This window comes from Lithobates pipiens, unplaced genomic scaffold (genome assembly GCF_037356315.1).
Source record: "Lithobates pipiens isolate NorthernLeopardFrog02 unplaced genomic scaffold, aLitPip1_a1.2 Scaffold_18, whole genome shotgun sequence".
Classification (NCBI taxonomy): Eukaryota; Metazoa; Chordata; class Amphibia; order Anura; family Ranidae; genus Lithobates; species Lithobates pipiens.
The window spans coordinates 210,819,340-210,846,712 of record NW_027507758.1 but is presented as its reverse complement, the minus strand read 5'-3'; the positions used below and the strand labels follow the sequence as shown (position 1 = coordinate 210,846,712).

Genomic DNA, 27,373 nt, shown 5'->3' with positions numbered 1-27,373 from the left:
ATGCTCACACACACATACAAGCATGCTCACACACACATACAAGCATGCTCACACACACACACATGCTCACACACACAAATACAGTAGATAGTCTTATAAAAAAAAAACGGCAGACATTTACCTTGGCTCTTCCTGCCGGGTACTGCACTCTAGGGGGAGACAAAGAGCACACACTGCTTTCACTAAGCCTAATGTGATTCACTAAGCTCCCCTGATCATCAGCCGAACTGAAATCGGCACTGTGCAGGGAGCTCCTCTCAGCCTCCCCCTATCGAAGAGTACAGGGGGCCCCTCAAGGGCCCCATGCAGCAAGGGGCCCAGTCACCATGGCGATCTTGGCGACCCCTATAATTCCGCCACTGCCCTAGCGGTTTTCTGACTCATGTTGGCACATTGCTACTGCATAGATACAGACAATGTAAGTACTCTTGAGAGTGGTTTTGGGGGGGGGGGGGGTTATCCTAGGCAAGATTAATTTTAATTACCTTATTTTAATCTTCTTCCGTGACAGGGTCAGACCTTAAAGATATTCTTGTTACTGTTATACTACAGCATTCAGTTTTCCCCGTGCATGCTCCTGAAGAATGGATTAAATTCACAAAATGCATAGAGCTATTATATGCCATGTTTTTTTTCCAACTATATGTTTTACCTACTTAATGATCACTTGTAATATGTGATTTGTATTGTTAGTGGTTAATTGTCATTGCTGTATGTTTATTCACTGAATGAATATATTGGTTTTCTTGGTGTACCCATGCTTACCCTCATGTAACGTATCACTGATTTCCAATAAATTTAAACATTTTACACATGCCTGCTTCATTTAAAGTCCCAACCCCCAGTCCTCCTGTTTGTTTCAATTAGATAGGAATGGAGGCATTTGACCTTACCCAGTCACCGCCTCATTTAAAGTCCCAACATTTTCTTTTTCTTCTAAAACAAAAAATAAGTGGTTACAACCAAAACGATTTGCACCAAAGAAGAACTACCCACCAATTTGAGCTGACTGGATAGAGTGCCGGACCTATGTTCACTTGGTGAGGCATCACACAAGGGAGCGAAGATGCACATCACTCAACTGAGTACATTGTCTTGTGGTCTCAGGCAGCAGCCACAATTGCTGTCAAGACAGACATACTGTCCCAATGTTCACCCAGAGGCAATAAGGCTAAAAAGGGAGGAACCTAATGGTAGTGTTCCATATGTCCCCTTATTCCAGGACCCCCCCCCCCCCCGAGTTTTGGGCCTCCTCTGCATTGGAGGATTCCCAGGGCTCCTTTCCCTCCTCCCCATGCATCTATATGTGCATTTGGTGATCAATGACCCTAGGAGTCCCCTTGCCCCTTCCCACGGTACCCCAAACCCATTAGGAGCCCTGGGTCACAACAGAAACTCTCGGTGATAGGACATACCACAAGAGAGAAAAATGGTTGTTCAACATGTGTTTTAGGAGTTACCATAGCTATAAGTGATTGTGTATTGAGATGTATTTATTTGAGGGGTTACATAGGGTTACTCAATCCCCTTCACTCACCTGCCTTGCTCCCTTTCAAACTAAGTTACAATAGTTTAATGAAGGAGGGGCCGAGACAGAAACACATGCCACTTATTGTGAACTTGTCCATAGCCGATTACTATCGGCAACTTTGCCACACATCCTTGAAATGTTGAAGTGAATATTACAGCCACTCTACCTTCTGGATGCAGGCAGACAGAAGGTAGGGGCTTATACTTCTGTTAATGATATCTCTCTCCTCTCTTTCTACTCTTTAGTGTCTCTTCTGTACCAATGCACTCCTCCCTCCAGATTCCAGAAATCCTTAACTTCCACCAGTGGGTATGGTTGTGGACAACCAAAGTTATCTACAGGCGAGTACAGTCTACTGAAACACAATGACTAAAATAACATGACCAAATTTAAAATTCTGACTCGCAATGTAGAAGGCCTCAATTCTCCTACCAAATGAACAAAGGCCTTTCACTACTATCACAAAATGAGGATAGACGTCCTGTTACAGGAGACCCGCTTCTCTCTGGCTTTGTCCCCCAACTATTTAAATGCTAAATACCCCACATATTATCTATCAAATGACCCAGATAAAAAAAGGGGCGTGGCAGTGTGCTTGTCTAAGAGGGTACCTTTTGTCCCCAAAGGGGTGATACAAGATAAGGAGGGAAGATACATCCTAGTGAATGGTAAAATGAATGAGCATAAGGTCACATTTATCTCATATTACGCCCCCAATGCAGGACAGACACCCTTTTCCCAGAACATGATAAATGTGCTAATGCCTCATGCGACGAGTCATACCATTTTTGAGGGAGACAGCAACACATCACTAGACCAAGTTTTAGATAAGTCTAACTCCCTTAAAACTGTACTGAAACATATCCCTAAACAGAGCATCAAATTGGCACACCTACTACACTCCAATGGTCTCATTGACGTTTGGAGAGACAATCACTACACAATGAGAGATTACACACACTATCCCCATGTCCACAAAACATAATCCCGTATTGACCATATATTTATCCTGTCTCCACTTCTCCCATTTATAACAAAGGCCCAAATATTGATAACTCCATGATCGGACCTTTCACCTGTTGAGATGACGGTCTCAGAGCTGTGGACAAAACCTCAGCCTTTGGCATGGTGTCTCAACGCCTTATTATTAAATGACCCTATCACATTTAGAGGTAGAAAATTCCATCCGCCAGTATTTCACTGAGAACACCCCCAGGGACACAATCTCCCATAGTTCACTGGGCAGTACACAAAGCGACAATATGGGAAAAACTAATTCCCAGGTAGCGGCAGCAATAAAAGGTTTGAACCCATCAAAGGCACCAGGTCTAGATGGCTTTTCAGGCCACTATTCTAAAAAAAAATCCGAAATTCTCTCCCCTCATTTACGCATATTCATTAATGCTCTCAGGAGGTGAATTCCACTGCCTAAATACAAAAACAATGACTTCATTCACATCATACCCAAACCAGACAAGGACCAAGGGTAATGTACAAATTACCATCCAATATCACTTAAGACCTCAAGATCATGACTAAAATACTAACAAATAGGATGAATACTTTTCTCTCAAGATAAATACACCCAGACTAAGTGGGATTTCCCCCCCCCAGACAGGCTGACCCAACCAGACGTTTGGTGCATATCATAGCGGCGCTCAAATCAAATTGGGATGGGATAAGTAAGGGATATAGCTCAGATTACCTAATAATACATAGAGGCACCCGAAAGGGTTGCCCCCTATCCCTCATTCTATTTATACTAGCATTTAAACCCCTAGCCATTAAAATTCGGCATAACATGGATTATCAGGGGATTCCTTGTGGGGACAGGGTGCACAAGTGTGCCATGTTTGCCGATGAAATATTAATGCTTCTCTTGTCTCTGATCACCTCCATTCCCAATCTATAATAGGAGTTGGCACAGTTTACTATAGTATCCGGACTGAGGGTAAATCATTCCAAGTCCCAGGCACTTAATTTAACTTTAGAAGAAAGCACAGTAAACTCTCTCCAAAAAAATGTTTCCTTCAAGTGACCCCCTCCATTGAACCTTTATATCACAAAAACTATCCTCTATATAAGAAACTCCAAGAAGACATCTCCAGGTGGACTTCCAACCCCCCATCGTGGTTTGGTAGGCTGAGCGCAGTAAAAATGAATATTCTACCTAGAATTTTATATCTCTTCTGTGCCCTACCAATAATGATTAATATGTCTGATCTGCTTTCCTTCCAGCAGAAGGTCCTGAAATGTATTTTGGGGGGAGAGTCCAAGACCAAGAGTGAACAGAAGCACACTATTTAACTCCAAACTGAGAGGGGGCATGGGGCTCCCAGACTTAACCAAATATTATGCAACACAATTGGTGCAATTGATCCGCTTTAATTTCCAGCGAGCCAACCCAATTTGATTACAGTTGGAATCTTCTCACTTTCCCTCAACTTCAATAAGTCATCTGATGTGGATAACAGCCAAAGACAGACCCGGCATTTTGTGCCCAACGTTGTCTTTTTCTCTGGGCTTATGGGACAGAATGACCAAAAGACAGACATAGATTCAAATCCCCTCATAATCCTATGGCCACTTTGTTGGGCAATTCTTTGGTCCCCCGGGTCTCAGTCCTTCCACTTTTGAATGGTGGACAAAGGCTTCCTCTGTCTTGTGGATTTCTGTGACCATAGAAAATTACTGACCAGTAAAATACCTCCTCCCCATAGGGGAACAGTTTTGATACTCCCAAATTACAGACTTCCTGAACTCCCTGTAATGTACAGGTGACTTAACCTCCTCAACCACCATAGGATATTTGTGTAGCTCAGTGGATAAAAACACCGGCCACATATCTATGATATATACTATGCTATTTGAAGGATCCACTAAATTGCCTTATATGGTACAATAGGAACAGGATCTGGAGGAAGAGTTAGAAGTATTGGAATGGGGAAACTGGCCCAATTCAATACCTCTCCGATTGACACAAATTATAACATTTTCCTGCAACGGTACCTAGTTCCAGTCAGACTAGTGTCTGCAGTCAAGGGAACCTCCTCCAGGTGTTTTCGGAAGTGTGGCCAGGAGGGTTCTGGATCCGCACATACAATTTTATCTATTCCCTTACCCAAGTGAACCTAACAAAGTCTCCACAGCAGGCTCTTCTGGGGAAGCCAGTGGAGGGGATACCGGGACATGTGAGACGCCTAATTGCATTCATCTTTACGGCTGTGAGGATATCCATAGCAAGATCCTGAGGTTGCCCACAATCCCCTTTTATCTTTTGAAGGCAAAATTTACATGGATCTTGTTCATGAACATATAGTGGATATCCACTGGAGAAAACATGGACTCCATGGATAAATTACCTGTCAGAATCCAACTGATCTGGTGAGAGAGACTAGCGAAAAAAATAGGAGATATAGGTATCTCCAAAACAAGGTTACCACCGAACACTATAATCAATACAAAAATAGGATTTCTCTGTAATTCACCGACTGACACAGCTCCTCTCTTTAGCCATTGGGTTGTTACTCCACCTTTAGGAGAGGACTAAGAATAACATGTTAACATGTAATGAAAAAACTCTGAACTTCTAGTTCCGCCCAAGGGGCGGTCCCTTAGGTAACAACCCCTCAGGCTGCCGTGCAGCTTCAGTACATCAACAAGCAGTATAACGTAAAGAAAAATAGGAGGGGTAGGTGCTGTGTCAGTCGGTGAATTACAGAGAAAAGGATTTTGCGGTGAGTACAAAAAATCCTATTTTCTCTTATATTCACCGACTGACACAGCTTCTCTCTTTAGCCATTGGGACGTCCCCAAGCAGTGGCAAAATGAGGGGTTGGAAAACAGCATAAAACTTCATCCACCATGGCAAGTGGGAACTAGTATAAACTTCTCGCACAAAAAATGACAGTGTGTGGGATAACCAAACTTTTGTACCCACAAAAAAACAGGGTGCTCCTCAGAGAGACACTACCCTCAAACACCAGAACTGCGGTAACAAATGCAACAGTGCATTAACATAAAAGTACTGTGTTTTTACCCCAAAAACAGGAAAAAAATTGAATGTGCAATTGCAACTATACAGCCACCTGAAAAACTTTGTGGCAAAAACAGGCATCAACCAATGCACTGACATCTACCTTGTAGAATTTTGTAAACGCGTGAACAGACGACCAAGTTGCCCCTTTACACACTTGAGCAACAGATGCTTGATATCGGAAGGCCCAAGACGTTCCAATTGCTCTTAGGCCTGTACTAAAATCTGTCTGATTCACCTAGAAATGGTGGCCAACGAGACTGCCATGACTTTTTTCGGACCAGCCCCCGAAACGAACAAGAAGTCTGACTTCTGAAAGGGAGCCGTGGCAGACAGATACACCCTCAGAGCCCGAACCACGTCCTGGGAATGGAGGGCCACCTCCTTAGGATGTGTTGGCTTCGGACACAAAGATGGTAACACCATGTGAAACGCTGAAACCACCTTCAGGCAGAAAAGAAAGTTGCGGACGCAAAACACCGCCTTATCCTTGTGGATAACCAGATAGGAGAAACTTGCAGGACAAGGCCGTCAGTTCCAAAAACCCTCCTGGCCGATGTAATGGCCACTAGAAAGACCACTTTCTTGTAAAGAGTCAACAGGGGAATATCTCTGATATTCTCAAATGGCGGTTTTTGAAGCGGCAATAACACCAGATTCAGATCCCAGGGGGGTAACGGTGGACACACAGGAGGAACTACATGTCGGACCCCTTGGACAAAAGTGCTCACTAGAGAGTCCAGGGGTCGCTGATAAAAAAAAGACAGCCTAAGCTGATATTTGTTCTTTAATGGTGCTCAAAGCCAATTTCTGGTCTACTCTTTGCTGAAGAAACAGCAGGAACCTGGATATAGAAAAGGAGCGTGGATGCCATCCTTTATCCTCACATATGGAGATGTAGGCCTCCCAGGTACTATTATATATCTTCAGAGAAGAAGATTTCTGTGCTCTCAGCATAGTTCTGATCACTGAGTCCAAAAGACCCTTCCTCAACACCTGGCTCTCAATAGCCATGCCATTAAAACCAGCGATGGTAAAGCAGGATGGAGAATTGGACCTTGAGACAGAAGGTCTTCTCATAACGGCAGTTGCCAAGGGGCGTCTGCCACTTGGTCTGTGTACCAGGGATGCTGGGGCCAATCTGAGGCAATCAGAATTACTGGAATCCTTTTGGCCTTCACTCTGTGGAGCAGACGTGGTAACAGCTTCAGTGGAGGAAAGGCATAGATCAGCTGGTACTGATCCCACAGAGCCACCAGCGCGTCTGACATGTCTGCCCATGGATCTCTTGCCCTGGACACGAATCTCGGCACCTTCCAGTTGAGATGGGAGGCCAGAAGATCCACGTCTGGTGTGCCCCACCGCAGGCACAGTAGCCTGAACACCTCCGAGTGCACCCTCTTCTCCTGGGTCCAGCATCTGGTGACTTAGATACTTTGCCTGCCAGTTCTTCACTCCCGGGATGTAAATGGCCGACAAGGCCGGTACATGTCGATCTGCCCACCGAAGTATGTGAGCGACCTCCCGTGCGGCGAGCGAGCTTCTTGTTCCTCCTTGGTGACCGACATATGCCAAAGCCGTGACATGGTCTGACTGGATCCTGATCGGACGCCCTTGCAGTCTTATCGACCAAGTGGAAAGGCATAGCCTTATCGCTCTCAGTTCAAGCAGATTGATCAGCAACTTGGATTCCTCCACCGACCAGAGGCCCTGGGTCGGCTGAACTCCCATTACTCCACCCCAGCCTGATAGGCTGGCGTCCGTTGTGATCACTGTCCATTTCAGAGGTAGGAACGACTTCCCGGACCAAAGTGCCGGGGACCTCAGCCACCAGAGCAGGGAATCCCTGACTAACTGGCTCACCTGAATCTGCCGATCCAGGGACAATGGAGATCTGTCCCATTTTGACAAAATCTCCTTCTGAAGGATTTTGGTGTGAAACTGGTCATATGGTACTGCCTCGAAGGAGGCCACCATGAGCCCCAGGACTCGCATGCAGAAGTGTAGTGAAGACCACCTGCGGTTCATCCGCAGTTTTACCGCGGCTCTGAGAGTCTGCAGCTTGTCTGAAGGGAGAAACATCCTCACTTCCATGGAGTCCAGCAGTAAGCCTAGGTACTCCAAACGCTGAGTAGGTACGATCACAGACTTTTTTTTAGGTTCAACAGCCACCCAAATTCCTGCAGGGCCTGCAGAGCTTGGAGACATTCCACCACAGACTAACTCGCCAATCAGTACGGGGTGGCTGTTGGCCCGGAACACTGTGACTTTTCGATACGAATGCGTGATCATATTAAACCTATACTTAATAAAAAGATGGTCACTGCGGTTAGTAGACACGTTGGTACTTACCATGCTTTTGATTCCGATAATATTCGGTTTCAAGCTCTGGACCATGTCCCACTTACCTCGAGAGGAAGCAGCGTTGTCAAAACCCTGCTTCAGATCGAGGCAAGGTGGATATTTAACTTAAAGGCAACTGTTTTTCCCGGTTTTAATGAGAACTTGAGTTACAGATCGTTTCTTTAAATTTAGATATGTTCTTTAGGTACTTCTATGACCCTCCTTGGTCGCCTATATGATGTGTGGGGGGTATTGTGGAGTTTTCCTTTTTTTGGGGGGGGGGGGGGGGGTTGGTGGTTTAGGGTGGTTAAGATGAGGGATAAGATTTTGTTTTCGTTTCTTTTCAATTTACTCTGTTTCAGAAATTCTAATTTAATAAATTGTTTGTATAACGTATCTATGCATATCGGTTCATTTTCTTTTCTTTTTTTCTTTTTTATTCTTTTTTGTTGCTGTTTCTTTTTCTCATGCCCAGGGCTTTAATGTCTTATGTCCCCATCCTGCAGTTAATTTGGTCCATACTGCAGTATATTGGGTTCACAAACTTAGGGATGAGCTTTGCCCGCCTCCCTGCTTGTTCCTGCAGCCCCCATCCTTAGTGTATTGGCACCGATTTGTTGGCTGTACAATTGCGGTACTTATAGGGGAGCATACGGACACCCAAGGGCATTCCCGGATGATTGATTTTATTCTCACCGGGTTGCCCGTATTTTTGACAGTACCTGTCGCTAGGTCGCATAGCGAGTCTTTCCAACTGATGGGTGGATCGCTTTATAACACTCTAGCCAGACATCTCCCCTGTACACACTGATTGGTTATCAGTGTGGTATGTAATGCCGGTGGTGTCACTGGAGCATTAGGGGAAATGTAGTTTCCTTCCCCTCCTTTGTCTTGGGCGCAAGCGCAGTGCGGTCACAGGTGTCCGCATCGAGCTGGTGACGTCAGACGCCAGCTCGATGGACGGTGACTATATAGTCGGACACAACTGCGCTCGGCTCAGTCTCGGAGGAGCCGCGCATGGGACATAGACACATTTATACTGCCAGTAAGTGTATTAGATGACGAATTACCTCTACAGATTCTCCCTTAATTGTTAAACTTTTTTATAGCAAAAAAAAAATTTTCTTTTCCTCATATATTGCAGACACCCGTGAAGCAAACTGGATAGCTTGTGGGTGCTAATATACAGCACTGTATTCCATCTTTAAGTGGCTATAGGATATCCTTATTGGTTCATGTGGAATAAAGGACTGAATGCTATATTTTTTGCAACTATGTAAGTAATTAATATATCTCTATAACATATATTTAAAAAAAAAAAGAAGAATCTCTTTTTTATAAATAAGATACCTTTAATCCTTACAAGTCCATAAAGGCCTAAATGTCTGTTATTCCAGATATAACAGTTTAGATAACTATAGAAATAATTAAAATGAAGAATTTTTCTGGAGGTTATTTTTCGGTTTTATATTTATTTCTTAAAAACAATATTAGAAAATATAAAATATAGAGCTTATTGGCTTGTTGAGAAATATCTATTCATTTTTCTGATTTTTTCTATTGTCCAGACTGGCCCCCGTCTATGCTCCCTTTGCTGCATGTTTGGCTATCTAATGCGGTGCCTGTGCACTCTTTTTTACAATACCTGGATGGTTTCTTTATGCAGGAAATATAGTTGTGGAGTAAGGATAAGCACACTCCTCTACTTAAAGCTCTGGCCATGTTTATATTCATATATTTAATAAAAAAAAATATTATTGGTTTGAATTTGTATTTTGAATGTATTTTGTTGCTAATTGACTTACCTTTATGTCATTTATTTGTTATTTATTTGTTAGCTTGTATATCCCCTGAGGAAGCGGTTGCAAAACATGTCGGGATAAGTGATTACAAGCATCTTAACTGAACTACTATGTGGACCTCATATTATATGTAACATCCTTGTATATCTAATAAGGCTGGCTTTGTTTTACTGAATTGTTATAATAAATACATATTTTTATATTTTCCTAAAAATAATAATTTTCTACATCTCGTTAATTAAAATATTGCCCTGTTAATGTCCCATCCTCCCTATGTTTGGGTTCCTTTTTCCCAAATAAACTGTGAACTGTGACACAGACATCAGTAGCCCGGCCATATGTGTGCCCCGGAGCATTAACGCTCACCGACCAACTCTGGAGCTGAGGTACATCGTGGCTGACCCAGCATGTAGCTCTGGTCTGCACACACTCGCTGGCCAGGCTGGGGAGACTACAAGGATAAGGGTATCCAGCCTGTTACCCAGCCGGCTGTTGATAGTAGATCACAGGATCTATAGTCTTGAGCAAAAAGCCAAGCATCCGCAGACAGAAAAAAGACAGATCGATGGGTTCCTAGGTCCTTCTCCTTCACTAGGCAAAATAAAACTCATGACTGCATGGCAGGCTGGAGGGTTGTTACCTGGGGGACTGCCCCCTGGGCGGAACTGGAAAGTTCTGTGCGTTACATAACAAGTAATGCCTAGTACGGTGGGCGTAACAACCCAATGGCTAAGAGAGGATATAAGAGAATATAAGAGAAATTACTTTTCCAAGTCTGCAGACTTTACCGTACACATTAGCAGTGGCGGCTGGTGTTTTTTTTTAGTCTGCTCCTCCTCTGCATCACGGCAGCTTCTGCTGTGCATCTCCTCCCTCATTCTCCTAGGCGTCCAATAGGATCGGCTGTCCTTTCAGCCAATTGGGTGACAGGTCAGGAGGATCAGTGTGACAATGGTGAATATTAATTCGCTATTGTCACACAACTGGGTGGGCTCAGGGCTCTGCACCCCAAGCCCACCCTTTTTTTTAAGCCCTTTAGGAGATTCTGGCTCTAATCACATGCTTAAAAAAATATAGCCCTGCATGTAGATTAGGCGACAGGGCGCATGGCTAGGGGGAGCGGCGCCCATGCGCCCCAAATGAACGGGACGCCACTCCACATTAGCCATGTGTGGGGAACCGTGTCAACCGCTTTTGCAAAATCCAAGTATACTATATACACAGCCACACACTTTTGTCTAAGATTTTGCTTACCTACTCATAAAAATACACCCCACCACCATTCTTGACTGTAGACAAGACACACTTGTCTTTGTACTCCTCACCTGGTTGTGGCCACACACGTTTGACACCATCTGAACCATATAAGTTTATCTTGGTCTCATCAAACCACAGAATATGGTTCCAGTAATACGCTGTTGATAGCAGATCACAGGATCTGTAGTCTTCAGCAAAAAGCAAAGCTTCTGCAGATAAAAAAACATGGGCCAATGGGCCCGCAGGGTTCCTAGGTCCTTCTTCACTAGGCAAAATAAAACTGAAGCTGCATGGCAGGCTGAGGGGTTGTTACTTAAAGCGGAGGTCCATCCTAAAATGGACCTCCGCTCATCGGAATCCCCCCCCCTCCGGCGCCACAATTGGCACCTTTCAGGGGGGAGGGGGGTGCAGTTACCTGGATAATCCAGGTAACTGCACCCACTTCCGGGATAGCTGTCTGCGGAAAGGGGCGTAGATTACGCCCCTTTCCACAACTGCCCGCCCCTTTGCGCAATTGCCCCGCTGCCTGCTGGGAAACACACAGTTCCCAGAGGCAGCGGGGACCGTCCGGATTGCGCCGCACGGCTCGCGCATGCGCAGTAGGGAGGCGGGAAATGAAGCCGAAAGGCTCCATTTCCTGATTCCCATACCCAAGATGGCGGCGGCAGGACCCGACAGACGACCTAGCGATCGGCTTCGGGTGCCGACATCGCGGGCGCGCTGGACAGGTAAGTGTCACTATTTTAAAAGTCAGCAGCTGCAGTATTTGTAGCTGCTGGCTTTTAAAAAAAATAAAAAAACGCGGAGTCCCGGTGGACTCCCGCTTTAAAGGACTGCCCCTTGGGCGGAACTAGAAGTTCTGAGTTTTTTCATTACATATTAACATGTTATGCCTAGTCCTCTCCTAAAGGTGGCGTAATAACCTAATGGCTAAAGAGAGGAACTGTGTCAGTCGGTGAATAAAAGAGAAATTAATTTTACTTACATAAAAGAACTTTAGTTAATTGCACACCAAAGGAAAGGAAGGTTTTACAAAAATCACAGACTTATTTAAAAAACATTGACAACGTTGTCAATTTGTTTAAAAACAAACAGACGGGGCCGCGGCTGCATCCATTACATTCATACCACAGTCACCATCCCTAAAGTAATAATGCTGAATACTATAGTGTCCAAAGGAACATCTATCCACTAGGTTCAGTCATTAACGGGTGGAATATCTGGTATACTGGGTGGGTGAAAAACTGACCGAGTTGACGTGGAAAGATGTATCTATAGTGCAATCCAATAATAATATAAACCATAGCAGCCGCTCCTTATCTGGAGACAACACGGGGTAGAGGAATATGCTTGATGGATGGGAGAGCAATACAGTGGAGATGGTGAGAGTATCATAAGTTGTGTTTTTTGATATTGCTTGGCATTGAAAATACATCCCCCACTCCCAGTACTCTCCCGGAAAATTAACTATTCATAACTTAATGGTCACTCTATAGATCTATGTGTACCTTTTAAAAATAATAATCGTAAAGAAGCTGCTCCCTGTGCTACCACCAATAGCTGTATATTGAAATACTTTATGGCAGAGACATTCATTGAAGTGGAAAAACACTCGGTCAGTTGTTCACCCACCCAGTATACCAGATATACCACCCGTTAATGACTGAACCTTGTGGATAGATGTTCCTTTGGACACTATAGTATTAATTCAGCATTATTACTTTAGAGATGGTGACCAAGGGCGTCTGCAGAACTTTTTTCGGAGGGGGGGGGGGGGCATAATTTTAGGGTCACCCATGCACCACCTCATTATTGCATTATCATGGTCAGAGACTGCAGACGTAGTACAGTCCCTAGGGTAAGTAATGGATAATGGCCAACAGGCCCTCTTACCAGACCCAGCAAAACTACAGCAGTGATCTCTCCGGCTGGACGATCGCTTACTCAAACTCTGGTCAGTAGTGTATGTCTGTGCCCTGGTAGTGGCTCAGTCTTTCTCTCGCTGGTGGTGCTGGGCAGTGTGGCTCCCTCTCTGGCCTCCGTCCGGTACACTCCTCATTCTTTGTCCTGTAGCGCTCTCTCCTTTAGCTTTTTTTCCAGGCTGCAGTCTCTCAATCTCTCTCTTGATCGAGCTGTAGCCTCCTCCCTGTGGAAAATGGGGCCGTCAATTTTTGGGACTACATGTCCCATGATGCTCTCCTCTCCAAGTCTCCTTTGATTGGTCCTCAGTTACGGCCAATAGGGAAGGAACGGAGTGGGCAGGAAGCTGGGCAGGGAGCCTGGTGAGAGCCGCTGTCTCTTCTCCCTGACAGGAGAAAAGGGGGGAGAGCCGGAGAAACCCTCTATAGCCTGCAGCTCACCTTTCTCCTGTCACAGTGCCGCTGAGTTCTCTGCTGGATCGAGCAGGAAAAAAAGCCCCAAGTCACACTACACTGATGGGGGGGGGGGGTGGGGGCCTTGATGGTGTCACCCTACTGGCTGCCCCCACCCTGATAGTGACTGTGCTGAATTTAAGATCAGATCTCTGATTCCGGGGGAGGGGGCACTTGACCCCCCTTGCCCCTACCTGCGGACGCCCATGATGGTGACTGTGGTATGCGTGTGATGGATGCAGCCGCGGCCCCGTCTGTTTATTTTTAAAGAAATTGACAACGTTGTCAATGTTTTTTAAATGAGTCTGTGATTTTTGTAAAACCTTCTTTTCCTTTGATGTTCAATTAAAGTAGTGGAATTTTCTTTTTTGTAATTAAAATTAATTTTGTATTGATTATAGTGTTCGGTGGTAACCTTATTTTGGAGATACCTCTATCTCCTATTTTTTCGTTTATGCAAATTGGGTCACCAGAATCTCATTCATAAGTAAATTGTGAATGAGCAATTGTACATTATTTAAATATTATATATTGAATTTTTTGTGGTAGATCCAGACACCCCCTGCTATTTTTTGAGAGAGACTAGCGCCCTGTATAGCAGGGCCATAGCGTGATACATAGAAACTACCACTTTTTTTATGTCTTTTCCCATCTCCTTCTCTACGGGTTTTCCCCTCATTTTACCTAATACTTCCCCCCTCTGGCGTTTTTTCATTCTACAAAATGGATTAACCTTAAACCCATTGTTCGTCTGGAGCAACTTAGTTAATAAATATAACGTGAAGGGCTCGCATGAGTCCAAGTCAGGGAACAGGTAGCAGTTAGTAATATGTTTGAAGTTAAGCACAAAATGCCCTGTGCATATTAATTCTTCACACTTAATTTTTTTTTTTATATATTACACAACAGTTCCCCCTGTTGGGGATGATGCAAATGATACTCAGGCTTACGGTCCGGATTTTACCTCTTCAGTAACCTGACCAACCGACCAATGAGTGGGAAGCCACCCATGGGTCCGAGAGTTATTGGACTGTTTAACTTTGTCTTTTTTCCTGTATGCACCCAGTTTCTTAATATGTTGGGCCAAAGTGGGCGTTCCATAATGTATTACACTTTTGTGCTAATGTTGAAAAATTACCAATAAAAACGATTGGAATTAAATTAGCCATCATGTTTTGTGGTTTGTGTATCTACTTCTTCAGGGCTTTTCTTGCTTTAAAACAAACTCAAAATCTTAAAGCCATCCAAGGCGTTTGGATTGGGGGAGACCAATAAGAACCCACATCACAGGTAAAGACCACATAATCCAGAACCCTCAGTTCTGGATGGAATATACACCTCACTTATCCTAGAGAATATATAGAGCTCCATAGAAGCTTTGATTCGCTACCCCTGTATACATGGTGGGCCCATCATCATCTGCTGGCATCCCATCCTCTGGGTCTCCCAAAGATCCCACACATCAGCATACCACATGCTAATGTGTGGGATCCTCGGAAGACCCAGATTATTTCCACGTTGGATGGCTTCCACATAAGTACAACACTCCTTTTTGTACATTCTCATATAAGGGATTCTATTTGATATCCATATTTACAATACTCCATGGGATGGGACTGTCAGCAGATGATGGTGGACCCACCATGTATATCAGGGTAGCGAATCAAAGCCTCTATGAAGCTCTATATATTCTCTAAGATAAGTGAAGAGTATAGTCTATCCAGAACTGAGGCCGTTCTCTTGATTATGGGGTCTTTATCTGTAATGTAGGTTAATTTAGGTCTCCCCCTAATCTGAATGCCTTGGATGGCTTTAAGATTTTGAGTTTTTTCCGAAGCAAGCAAGCCCTGAAAATTGCATACACTAACCGGGAAACACATTGGCTATTTTAATGTAACATCTTCGTTTGACATGCTGTATACATACCATTGCTTTTAATTATAGTATGTATGCTATTCCCCTATTTTTATGCATGATGTCTTTATGTTCTTTTCTATTTTTCAATAAATAATTAAATGTTAACATGTTTGTTATATGTCTGGAGAAGACCATTTAACACCCAAATCCAATACCTATCCCTTTTCCCATCCAACAAATGTTCCTGCAAACCTGTATGTGCTGTTTTTCTCACTCATTAACAATCTAAAGACTCGATAGAGTACATACAGCTCGACTGGCTTTTCTTCATTCGTAAATAATTTTCCACCCTTTACTCACTTCTTTGGTGGTGAAATTGTGATGTGATAGATCCACCTGTCTCCCACCTAAACAAGGCGACTATTATTACAGTTACAGTCAGAAATCTCACTGAAGATAAACTAGAGACTTGCCAGACTAACCTTTTCTATGGCTGCATCTGTTTCAACCCACCCTTGCCTCAACCTGGGTCTCCCAGGTAGCCACTAATCTGGTTGCTGAGAACAGTCCTCAACATTTAGTAGATCTGACTGAACAGAGCATACAGGTAGTAGGATATTTGTGAAGTCTATCTGCGCAAAAGTCAACTGTGGTGTCCTTTTGTAGCATTCCCTAGCTAAAAAGCTGATCGGCGAATCAGGCTTCTGGAAAGTCTGATACAACTAATTTTCCTAGAAAAATGCCTCTCTGGTTTATCCCTGGATGACATAAAAAATGGAGAATAAAAAAAAAACTCACCTTCCCCAAAAACACATTTATACAGAGGGGCATTCAGTTTTAGGTGCACACGTGTTCCTCTCACGCACAAAAATCTGTATTGTCGTTCAAATTTATGGTCAACCCATCCAGTGCATGACATTATGCCCCTTAACAAAGTGGGGAGAGGTCTCCTTAACATTACTGACTTTTGTACTTGTATCCAACTTTGGGTACAAGAATTGGTATTTGCTAGAAAAAAATATATATTTTTGCTCTCCCCTTCTTCTCCCAAAAAGGTTTTATGCTTCAAATCTCCCTCTTTCCTTTTTTTTCAAACTCTACAGGCGCTAGCATCAAATTGACTGCTCCTGTTTTTTTGTTAACAATTATTTTCACCACACCCAAATGAAACTACTCTGTTCATCTCATTGTGGACTTCAAGGTTCTAAACACCTTTGAGACCTGACATTTTTCATAAGAACCATGCAATTGTTGATAATCTCTTTTCAGCAATGAGATTTCCTAGTCTTGATAAATATTTAGGATTCTTACTTTTCCATTTTCTCTCTGGCCACCAGAAAGTTCTGTGATTTGCAGTGGGGATCTTCAACTTTCAATTTGTGGCGTTCCTTTCAGATTAGCCACTGCTCCCTAAGTTTTCACTAATGTCCAAGCACCAGTCTTGCTGTTTGGGAACCAGTAGCATGTTGGTGATTGACTAACTATGCCAAGTCGACCTGTGTTTGATCCTGTACACTTTTTGATAGCAGATCCTTTGGTTTAATCATGTTTCTTCCTACATAGCTGCTTGTGGGCTCTAGGATATACAGTCTTTTTTTAATCAACTGCATTGGAAAATAGACATGAAAACCCTTCAAAGAAAAATCTGTTCTAGATGAGACAGATCCATAATCTCACTGGATAGGGAAAAATGCCTCCAACCCCAGACCAGGGCCTGTTATGGTGGCCATGGTCGCCAATGTCCATTTGGTGAGATGAGGGTCATCTGGTGAGAACACAGGCCAACAACCCCATTGTAGTGATTTACAGCAACCATCAAGACAGAATAAAAAGCTTGGTGGCTAAAGAGGAATACATGGTCTCCTTTCATCACTCAGCTTAGGAGTGATGGTCAGGAAGACTTCCTGAGTTGTCAATGCCTAGACTAAGGAGAATTGTCTGTGCACCACAGTGCGTTAAAGATGATATGTCATGGTGAACATTGCAAATGCACCTAATGGCGCGCAGTATTATTGCAAGGTAGTTTGTGGAAGCAGAAAATGCATTTGTAGGCATAGGCAATACTCTTTGATATAACCCCATGATGCTAGGAATTCTGAGCTTCTCTGCAGTCAGGTATGGAACAGGCAGGATAAGTTCCGGTCTATGACATCACATCCGCCATTTGAAGTGCCCACTGGCTGCTGGATGTTGTGAAGCAGTGGCACTTCCTTATACTAGTTGGCTGGTCATTTCGGGTGTCAGAAGGGCACTGTAAAAAGTGAATGCAATACTTATCACATGGGAATTTTAATCAATAAACATGGTATTGAATTAATTTTTCACTGGTCTGTTTATCTGTCCGAGCTTTCTACAAATAGTTTATGTTTTTTTTGTTGATTCTGTGATCTCCCAAAGGCAAATGGCGAAGGACGGATTTCATACATATACACTGGCGCATATAGACCTTATGCTACATAAGGGGGTCAACGATATCTGGTAAGTGAGCCCTCTTAAAGGGACTCTCCTAGAGCACAGCGGTGTGGTTTGCCAGTGAATTAAAAATTAAGAAAGCCAGGCTCCTCCGCTAGTAAAAGAGCTAGCAAAAGAGCAGAAGATAGCGGAGAAGTCCGGCGAGAAGACCCCCGAAGACGAAAGAAGACCCCCGGAGCTGTGCAATAAACTATTTTAACCCTTGTGTGTTGTGTTTTTTTTTTACATTTTTTTCACAGGTGAATGGGTAGGGGTACTCAATTAAAGGGGGCTCACGGATTCCGATAAGCCCCCACCCGCAGACCCCGACAACCAACGGCCAGGGTTGTCGGGAAGAGGCCCTTGCCCTTATCAGCATAGGGACAAGGTGCTTTGGGGTGGGGGGGCTGCACGGCCCCCCTTCCCCAAGGCACCCCCCCATGTTGAGGGCACGCGGCCTGGTACAGCTCAGGAGGGGGGGCGCTCGCTCGCCCCCATCCCCTTTTCTGGCTGGTCGGGTAGTGCGCTCGGATAAGGGTCTGATATGGACCTGGGGGGGGACCCCCATGCCGTTTTTTCGGCGTAGGGATTCCCCTTTAACTCTTTACCAGGTGACGGGGCCAGCGACGCCTCCTTCCCTGGTCCCGGCTACCTGGAGACGCTCTCAAAATGAGGGGACTTTCCTCCGTGTGTGTGGGTGAGTCCGTTCATTTCAAAAGTACAGCGGATAGTCTGGCAGACATAGTCTGCCGTACCAAGTCCGCCGCAAAAAGTACCATGTGTGGGCAGGTAGCTTGTTCGGAAAGTCCAGCGGAAAGTCTGCCAGATAGTCTGATACGTGTGTACGCGGCATAAGTCACACTTTGTTTCACAGTACTTTATGGACTTTTTATGGCACTTGACATATTACATGCTTTTGCACGAGTGAGCACTAATTTCGGAAACTTTATGTAGTGTTTATATATGTTTTAATGGTTTATTATTTATAATCTATATGACAGTACATTAGCACTTTGTTTATCTTATTCTCATCACACTTAGTATTAGGTAGCAATACTCATTTGATATTTATACTTACAGGTCAGATTTAAAGGCACAGTGGTCTTATTTCAATGGCCTCTACAGTCTTATTTTTTAGATTCGTTTGTTCAAAGTGTTATTCACATGTTCCCACCTATCAGTTCCACCAGTTCTCCATGAGATCTCAACCCTGTTCATTTGGTTCATCAGAAGCCTCCATTTAGGCCATCCTAGATTTTTTTATTTTCACTTTATAAGGTAAACACGGTCACAAAGCTGCCCCCTCAAAACAGGAGCAATTGTAATTTACCAAGAAGTAAAATAATTAAAGAATTAAAGTGAAATTTCCTGCACTGGCTATGACATTACTCCAGCCAGAGGAAGAGGCAGGTTTATTAAATTTTGGAGCCATTTTGTGCATTTTAATGGTTTTGATGCCACATGCAGACAAGTGGATCTGACTTGAGAAAGGGGTTTTTACGCCAAAACAATATGGTTCCCACTTCTGCCTGGTCCTAAGTTTCTATATGCCAGCTGAAAGTTTTTTTTTTTTCTGGCATCTATTCATGTGTGTTAATTTCTGTACATTTAGCCTGGATCTCCTCCCTGTTCTAATAAAATATATAGAATACTTGTTAGCTGAGAGAGTTTGCCTTTGTCTAGATAAGGGGACTGAGGGGAGATCTTGATCATGTACTCTGATGTATTATTCTATTTCTATATGTTGCATTCCTTCATAAATATATGAAATCCAAAAAGATAGCTGTTTGGAGTGCTGCCTATTTATAGAATATTCCTTGGTCTTTCTTGAGGGAACCCAATCTATCCTTTCAGCACCCTTATTTATGTAATTAAAATAGCTGTAAACACTCAAGGTTTTTCACCTTGATGAAAAACCTTCTGTGCTGCAGCTACCCTCCAGGGCCCCCCTTTTCTCCCCCTTTTTAGCTCCAGCTGCTGTCTCGGATCCTCATTGGATAGATTGATAGCAGCAGGAACCATTTCTGTTAATCAAATCCTGCTGTCTGTTTCAATGGATGCAGCAGCAGTACTTGGGCGCGAGCCCCCACGGGTGCCCCCATGGAAAGCTTCTCTCTGTGGGGGCACCCGATGAAGAGGAGCCAGGAGCTCTGTCGTGACACTCCAGAAAACCATTGGACAGAGCAAGTACGTGTACCACGTTTGTTATTTAAAAATAAAATAAAAATAACAAACCTTTACAAGCACTTTAACCCTTTATGGACAGATGTTATTTGAGTGTGGATTAGCTTACTTTTGTTTTACTATATTTTTTCAATGTAGCCATATTCAGATGGATCTACCAGACCAGGAGTGATCTACTAGTAGATCACGGACAAGTGACTGGTAGATCTCGGTCTGGGCTTGCTGACCCACCACCCCAAAGCATCAGAGTGCAATGCAGAGGGATTATAAAGTTATAAAGACAGTGCTGCCTCCTGTTCCATGTGGAGTGATACTAACCTCTTAGTGAAGTGCAGTTAGTATCAGTGGTCTAGTGGTCTCCAGAATGGTATAGTATGGTATAGGCCTGCTTTCACACTGATGCACTGTGGTTTAAGCACAAAATGGGTGCAGTGTGCCTGCAGCTTTCTTGTGAGTTTGCTGCACTTAACCATACTTCTATTATATACCATGACATTTTACCACCCCCCAACTATAGTGTGAACGAGTCCTAAGGGTGCTGCTGCCGAATGCAACTAAGGGCTCATTCACAAGTGCAGCAGGCACTGCTACTCCTCTGAAAAGTGATCTGAGTGTATGTGTGTTGACAGGTGGTGAGGAGGCAACATGTTTCTCCCACCTGATTTAAGCCCATGAATGCCGTGCAATTCACACAATTGCTTCACGGTAGTACAGCACTTAGAGGTTTAAATCATGTGTGAGGAGGAGACACTGCACCTGGTGAGCTTTGACTTCGCCTGTGTTGTCCCCTGACTAGACTGCTTTTGCAGGTATTTTTCGAAAAATACAATCACCCATTTTCTGCAACTGTTCATTCTACCAAGTCAGAGCACTTCTTTTGCCAGCTATTTCTATACCTCAATTTATTTATAAGGCTTCTACTTGGTCTTTAGTCCACACCTTTTGAAAATTGTACAGGGTGCATGTGGCAGCATCGGCAGGTGTAAGCTTTAAATAGAAGGTCCTGCAGGTGAAAGTCTGATCATTTCGTTTTTGTAGGGTTACATGGACATATTAGCCATTTTTCTGTCCCTACTCATCCTTCACTTTCAGGTTACTGCTTTTTGATGTGCCACAAGTTAAAGAATATGTCCTCCAACAAACTCTGGGTGAAAATAGGATTTTTGTACATGAATTCGTTTTTCCGGTATTTCATTGGCAGACGCAACTCCCTTCCATCTAATGGGTGCTTTATTATTGTGTTAGTCTGTTGTCACAGCTAGGAAGTTGCCTTAGTAAAGGTCAATTATCCTTTTCCAGGTATTCACTGCTTTGGTACCATTGAGTTGAGAATTGAGCATTGTTGCAGAAGAGTCTGAGTATTGTGTCCAAGTTTTCTGTAGGTAGTAGTATGACCACATGTTGGAAGAAAGAGCTCTATGTTCTCTAATGAATTATGGATGCAGAACCAAGGTAAAAATAATGCTTATTTGAGCATCTATGTGCATTGAACCATGTCATTCAATATACGTATTACGGTGTGTATACAATTCCATAAACACCTACTGTATTCACAATTGTTGCATAATGTCAAAAAGAAGCAGACAAATTTCTAATGTGCACTAAATTTAGAAAATCTTAACTGGCAACAAACATGTTGTCCTGGTTCTTAACCGTACATGATTTCCAAAGGTTGATTTAAATTTAGAATATAAAAATTGTGAATTTCTTAAAGGTTACTCTGAAAGCCATACAAATGTTTGGCTATTTAAAGTCAGTTCCTTCTATATGCTCAAATTAATGTATGCATGAAGAAGAAGATCTCAATTAATATGTTACTCTCTAAAGGTGCACTGGCTCTTTGTAAATTTAAACTCTTACTTACGGCACATAGGGTTTTATACTTGGTGTGTCACTTTTAAATGCCTCCTCTTCATTTTCTTCTACCTCGTCATTAGTATTCTCCTCGACTTCATCATTGCTCTTCAAAAATGAAATCCTAAATTAAGAAAATATATTTCAGATAAGTACTTTCTAATTAAAGACAAAACAATTTATGTGAATACGGAAAACACATATTTGCAATAAAATATGGGAGCGTGGTCTGGACCCGGAGGAAGATGGCTGCGTGAACTCTCTCCTCCGCTACTCCGAGGTCTCTCTACTACATTAGCGGGAAGCCCATATATAGCCAGCATGGGGAAAACTGACAGGGATCACTCTGCACCCCGTTCGCGTTCACCGCGGTGCCACGACGCACAGCTTACCAGGCAGTATATCGGAGATCTTCAGGTCCCGTATCACAGGCCTCCGGTGAGGTGAGCTGCATCCCCACGAGGCAAATGGGCGCACACACGGATGACACACTGCCCTCAACAAGAAGCAGCCTGAGCTTAGATGATCTTAGGGCAGTAGCTGCTGATATCAAAAACACCCTGTTTGCAGCTATCTCTGAGCTAAGATTAGACTTACATGCTGTGGCTGGTCGCCTTGAGGAAGTGGAGGAAGCTACTGACCGCCACAAAGAAGCCATTACTACAGCACAGAGCTCCCTGAATGCACACACTGTCCAAATGCAAAATATGCAAAGGCACATCGAAGATTTGGACAACAGGGGCCGCCGACACAATATTAGAATCAGAGGTCTCCCTGAATCGATCGCTTCTGAGAACATACCCCAAGCAGTGACAAGCATATTTAATGATCTCCTAGGCCGTCCCCTTGATATTCCTATCCCAGGGGTCCCCTTGATATCCCTATCCCAGGGGTAGAGACACGCATCCTCCAAGAGACATCATTGGCTGCCTTACCAACTTTAGACTAAAGATATATTCTAGAAATAAGTTGGTCCACACTATCCCAGAAACACATTACTATTATAGGTACCTCATCCCCTAATGATTCTGCAAATATTGTATCCTAAAAAAAGGAAGGATTTCCTGTTCGTCCCTTAACGATGTTCCATCACCCACCACCACCCCCACCCCTTATTACTCCCACTCCTATTAACACATCTTTGTCTATTTCCACCTCCAGTAACACTTCGATGTCAACTACCCTCACGTCCTCTTCCACAAAATCAGCCCCTCTCACATTATCTCTACCCACCACCAACACTAACGACATCATTATTTCACCCAGTGGTGCTCCCCTACCGGCGGACCTCCGAATCGCCCCTATTTTTTTAGGGAAAGAATCCCTCCAACCACCCAATATTTAATTCAATCTCCTTCTACTAACCCAGAATCTAGTTCAGGGACCGAACTGTCTATCGTCAATTTATCTTCTTATGCCCTTACTAGTCATGAACTTGATGTTCTGAAACTAGGACTGACCTTCTGTCCCGATTCAAGTTCGGATAAATTTTCTCTGATAAAGGATATACATTTATTCGCACGAAAATTGATATTCAGAACCCTTTTTCATAAGCCTAATCAATCTACTGTACAAACTAATACATCAAAACTCACCAATGAGGCAAATATTGCTGACCAACAAGCCCTCTCTAATCTGATGGATTTATGGGAAGAGGGCCAAGTACCCCCTGACGATGAGATGATTACCTCCCCTACTGGCTTGTCGGTGCAGTCAGTTTCTTTCCCCCCTCTAGAAACGTTTAAACCTAAGTCCAAAAACTTCCCACTCCTAAACACAAATCCCAATATTTGGGCTTTTACCCAACAAGTATGTCAGGCAATCGAACAGATTCATTTCCCATCGATTAACAAACATAATTTAACGCAAGACCAATTGACGGCATTAAAACAACTCAAAACTAATCCAAATATAGTTATAAAACCTGCGGATAAAGGCGGAAACATTGTAATTATGAATACCTCACAATATCTCACTATGTGTAATAAGATCCTCCACAATTCCGATTGGTATCGACCAATTTCTGTGTCTCTAATTTCTCATTTTGACACACAATACCGTTCGATCATTTTCAATGCATACAAATCAGGTACCATAGATAAAGGCACATGGGACTTTTTAAATATTAAAGATCCAAAAATTGCTACTTTCTATGCCCTTCCTAAGGTGCACAAATCATTAACTGACCCTCCAGGACGCCCTATCATTTCCAGCTGTGAAAGTTTGACAGAAAACGCGAGCAGTCTTGTAGATAAACATCTCACACCGCATGTCATTTCCCTTTTCTCTTATGTGAAGGATACCATCGATCTCTTAAAGACACTCGAGGGTATCAACCTACCGGCACAGTCTTGGCTGGTCTCCATTGACGTGGAATGTCTGTATAATGCTATACCACATACCAAAGGTTTACAAATAATACGCTCCTATCTGCAAGAAAGAGGTTCAAACTTTTTTGCTTATAACGAATTTGTTATGAAGTTATTGGATTTTATTTTAAAGCATAATGTGTTTCAATTTAATCAATCCCACTACCTCCAGGTGCAGGGGGTTGCGATGGGGACCAAGTGTGCCCCATCATATGCCAACCTGTACCTGGGGGGGTGGAAAAAAGACACCTTCGCGCGTGAAGACCTTGTCCCTTTTCTAAACAACATCATAGCCTGGTACAGGTATATCGATGATATTTTATTTTTTTGGTCAGGATCAGAATCAGATCTATTGTTTTTCTTTAATTTACTCTCAGTGAATCCATTCAATTTAAAGTTTACGTTAAATTACAGTCAAAAGTCTATCGAATTTTTGGATCTGACTATTAAAATCGATGCCACCGGACATTTGTATTCTGCTCTATATAGAAAGCCCACTGCTGGCAACACGGTCTTGCATGCGACAAGCTTTCATCCAAAACCTCTTCTCAAGAGCATCCCCTATAGCCAATATTTAAGGGCTAAACGCAACTGTAGTACTGACTCGGACTTCGAGTTTGCAGCCAATGACTTATACAGAAGACTTAGAGCACGTGGATACAGTCATGTATCTTTGAAAAAGTCATATAATAGAGTAAAAAATAAAGATAGGACTTCCCTTCTCTTCTCCAATAACCAAAAAAATTTGGATAATAAAGTACGCATTATTACAAAATACTCTAACCAACATCATTCTTTTCGTGCCATAATTAAAAAGTTTTGGCCGCTCCTAAAAGCTGACCCTATTGTCAACCAGTATATAAATGATGTACCATCAATCACTTATATGAGACCTCAATCACTTAAGGACAGTTTAGTCAGAAGCCACTTTCAGGACTCTTCAGGGGAAATTAAACCTAAACAACCAGGTACTTATTCATGCGGGCAATGTGACATGTGTCCCTATATATACAATTCTCGAAAGATCAGACTACCAAATGGCAGTTTGTTTGTTCCAAAATTCCACGTCACATGTTCCACTCCAGGCGTTGTATATTTAGCCCAATGCCGCTGTGGAGGATTTTACGTTGGTAAAACCAAAAGACTATTCTCTATTCGTATAAAAGACCACATCAAACCTATTCTCAATAAAAAAATAATCACAGCCATAAGCAGGCATATTGGCATTCATCACGCATTTGACCCCAATTGGATCCGATTTACAGCCCTGGCCCACATACCTCTAAACTCACGAGGTGGCTCAGTGGACAAGCTTCTCTTACAAACTGAAGCTAAGTGGATCTTTACCCTAAAAGCTACAAAATATCCTGGTTTTAATGAAAATATAAGCTATAGATCTTTTTTATAGCTAACTTTTGTTTGTCTTTTTTATGGACCCTCCCGCCTCAGCTGTGAGCCTCCGTGGAGCCTGGTTTCAAGATAGAGAAGTGATATCTTTCCCCTTTTCTGTTTATCCTTTCCTTTCCCCTTCCCTTTCCTTCCCCTCTTTCGCCCCTTTTCTAGTTTGTTATGTTCTATTATTCTTTTTTATTTTCTTTATTGTCATGTCCATGTTATATTCAAAATATTTTTGTATAACAATAATGTTAATTCTAATTATTATTGCTTCACATGTACTATAATGTTTTTTTGTCTCATTTTGCTTGGCCCAAGATGGGTATCATGGTTTGCGCATTTAGGGATCTCTGTTGCTCTCTATGAGTCCCATCCACATTGAGGAGCTTGGCTTTTTCCCTTCTTCCTCGCACCGCATTCCTAAGCCTTATTATTCAGTGGTATGGGACTGGATCCTTTGTTTTCTTCCCCCCTGGCTCCAAGTATGTAAAGGCATATGGACACCCAAGGGCGCCGCTGGGTCATTCCCCCAAGTGGCTCCCGATTCGGGGTGGACATGGGCATGTAATCCCCTTTGGGTTAGAAGCCATGATAATCGCCGCTCTATCTGCCTCTGTGAAAGCTTTTTTCTTCCCGCCCCTTTTAGGGTGGAGAGCCAGCGCAGCCCCATTTCCATCAGTATCCATCTAAACGGACCTCGTGGTAGCACTGAGGCATTATGGGGATGGTAGTTTAAACGTCGATTCGACGGGCTTTGCACATGCTCATTGTCTCCCCCTATGGCTGTCCGCATCGAGCCGGTGACGTCAGACGCCGGCTCGATGGATGGGGGATTTAAAAAGCAGCGCTGTCATTTCACTAGCACTGCAGGTTCAACACAGACATTGCCGCTACGCTGAATCTTCTTGTTTTGGTAAACATACTTCCTCAGTTTAACTTTATACCGCTGTAACACCTTTTCTTATTTATACATACTTATTTATTCTTCCTCTTATTTGCTTGTAGGTTCAGCAAGCTTAGAGTGGCAGCATAGCGCTGCACTCTGTAGCTTACAAAAAACACTGTAATGAGTCGATTGATTTGTTCATTGTGATCTGTTGCATTTGTATTGCATCAATATCATTACATGGAATTAATCCTCTCATCTCTTACCATTACTGCAGGTAAAAACAATTTTATTCTCTTTTACAGCGTACTAGTTATATATTCCAAACAGTTACTACTTACAATTTATACATTAATCAGGCTTAATTCTAATTATAATTCCTTAAATAATCAGTATTTTTTGTCTTAATATGGAGGCTTTTTTCTTCAGCCCCAACCCCCTCATATAACTGAGGGAATTATATCGCTTACTTTTCCTGTTACAATGTAACACTTCTCAATATCTGTATAAAATTTGCAAACTTAGTATTCATTTCTAATTTTGTTTTTGATTTTTGTAGCGCTTGCTTACCTCCATCTATGCCCTGCATTGGGCTAGGGTGTTTTTAACATTTGATCCTGTCCCACAATTCTTGCCATCCATTCCACTATCTATTGGCTTGTGTGTTGCGATGCTTGGAATTTACATACCTGGGTAAGCATTGCACCTCCTTGGACTAAGCACATTGAGACTATTTTTTATATATTAAAAATGTCCTGTATTATATATGCATTTAACTGTACGGCACATATGTACATTCTGTACTCTTAAACTTTTTCTTTATGTTATTGTTAGTTGCATACTCCCCTGAAGAAGCACAAATGCGAAACATGTCGGGAGGAAGTACGATCAGTCTCAGCAACTAAGGCACGGGCGGACTGTTCGCCCAACTTTGTCCGCTGAACAGTGTTTCAGCGGACAGTCCGCTCGTGTGTGGGCTTTCAGCGGACAGTTTCAGCGGACAGTTTGACGGACAAAGTCTTTCGGAAATTCCGAA

General features: G+C 43.1%; 1 protein-coding gene across 5 annotated transcripts in view; it reads right to left on the bottom strand.

Annotated features, from left to right (window-relative positions):
- Positions 1–27,373, bottom strand: part of ARID4B (AT-rich interaction domain 4B) — a 2,504,499-nt gene that overhangs the window by 984,324 nt on the left and 1,492,802 nt on the right. For all 5 annotated transcript variants that reach the window (XM_077486552.1, XM_077486551.1, XM_077486548.1 and 2 more), the window contains one exon: positions 21,698–21,811. In XM_077486552.1, coding sequence (XP_077342678.1) covers positions 21,698–21,811 — 114 coding nt within the window. The remainder of the gene's footprint in view (positions 1–21,697; positions 21,812–27,373) is intronic.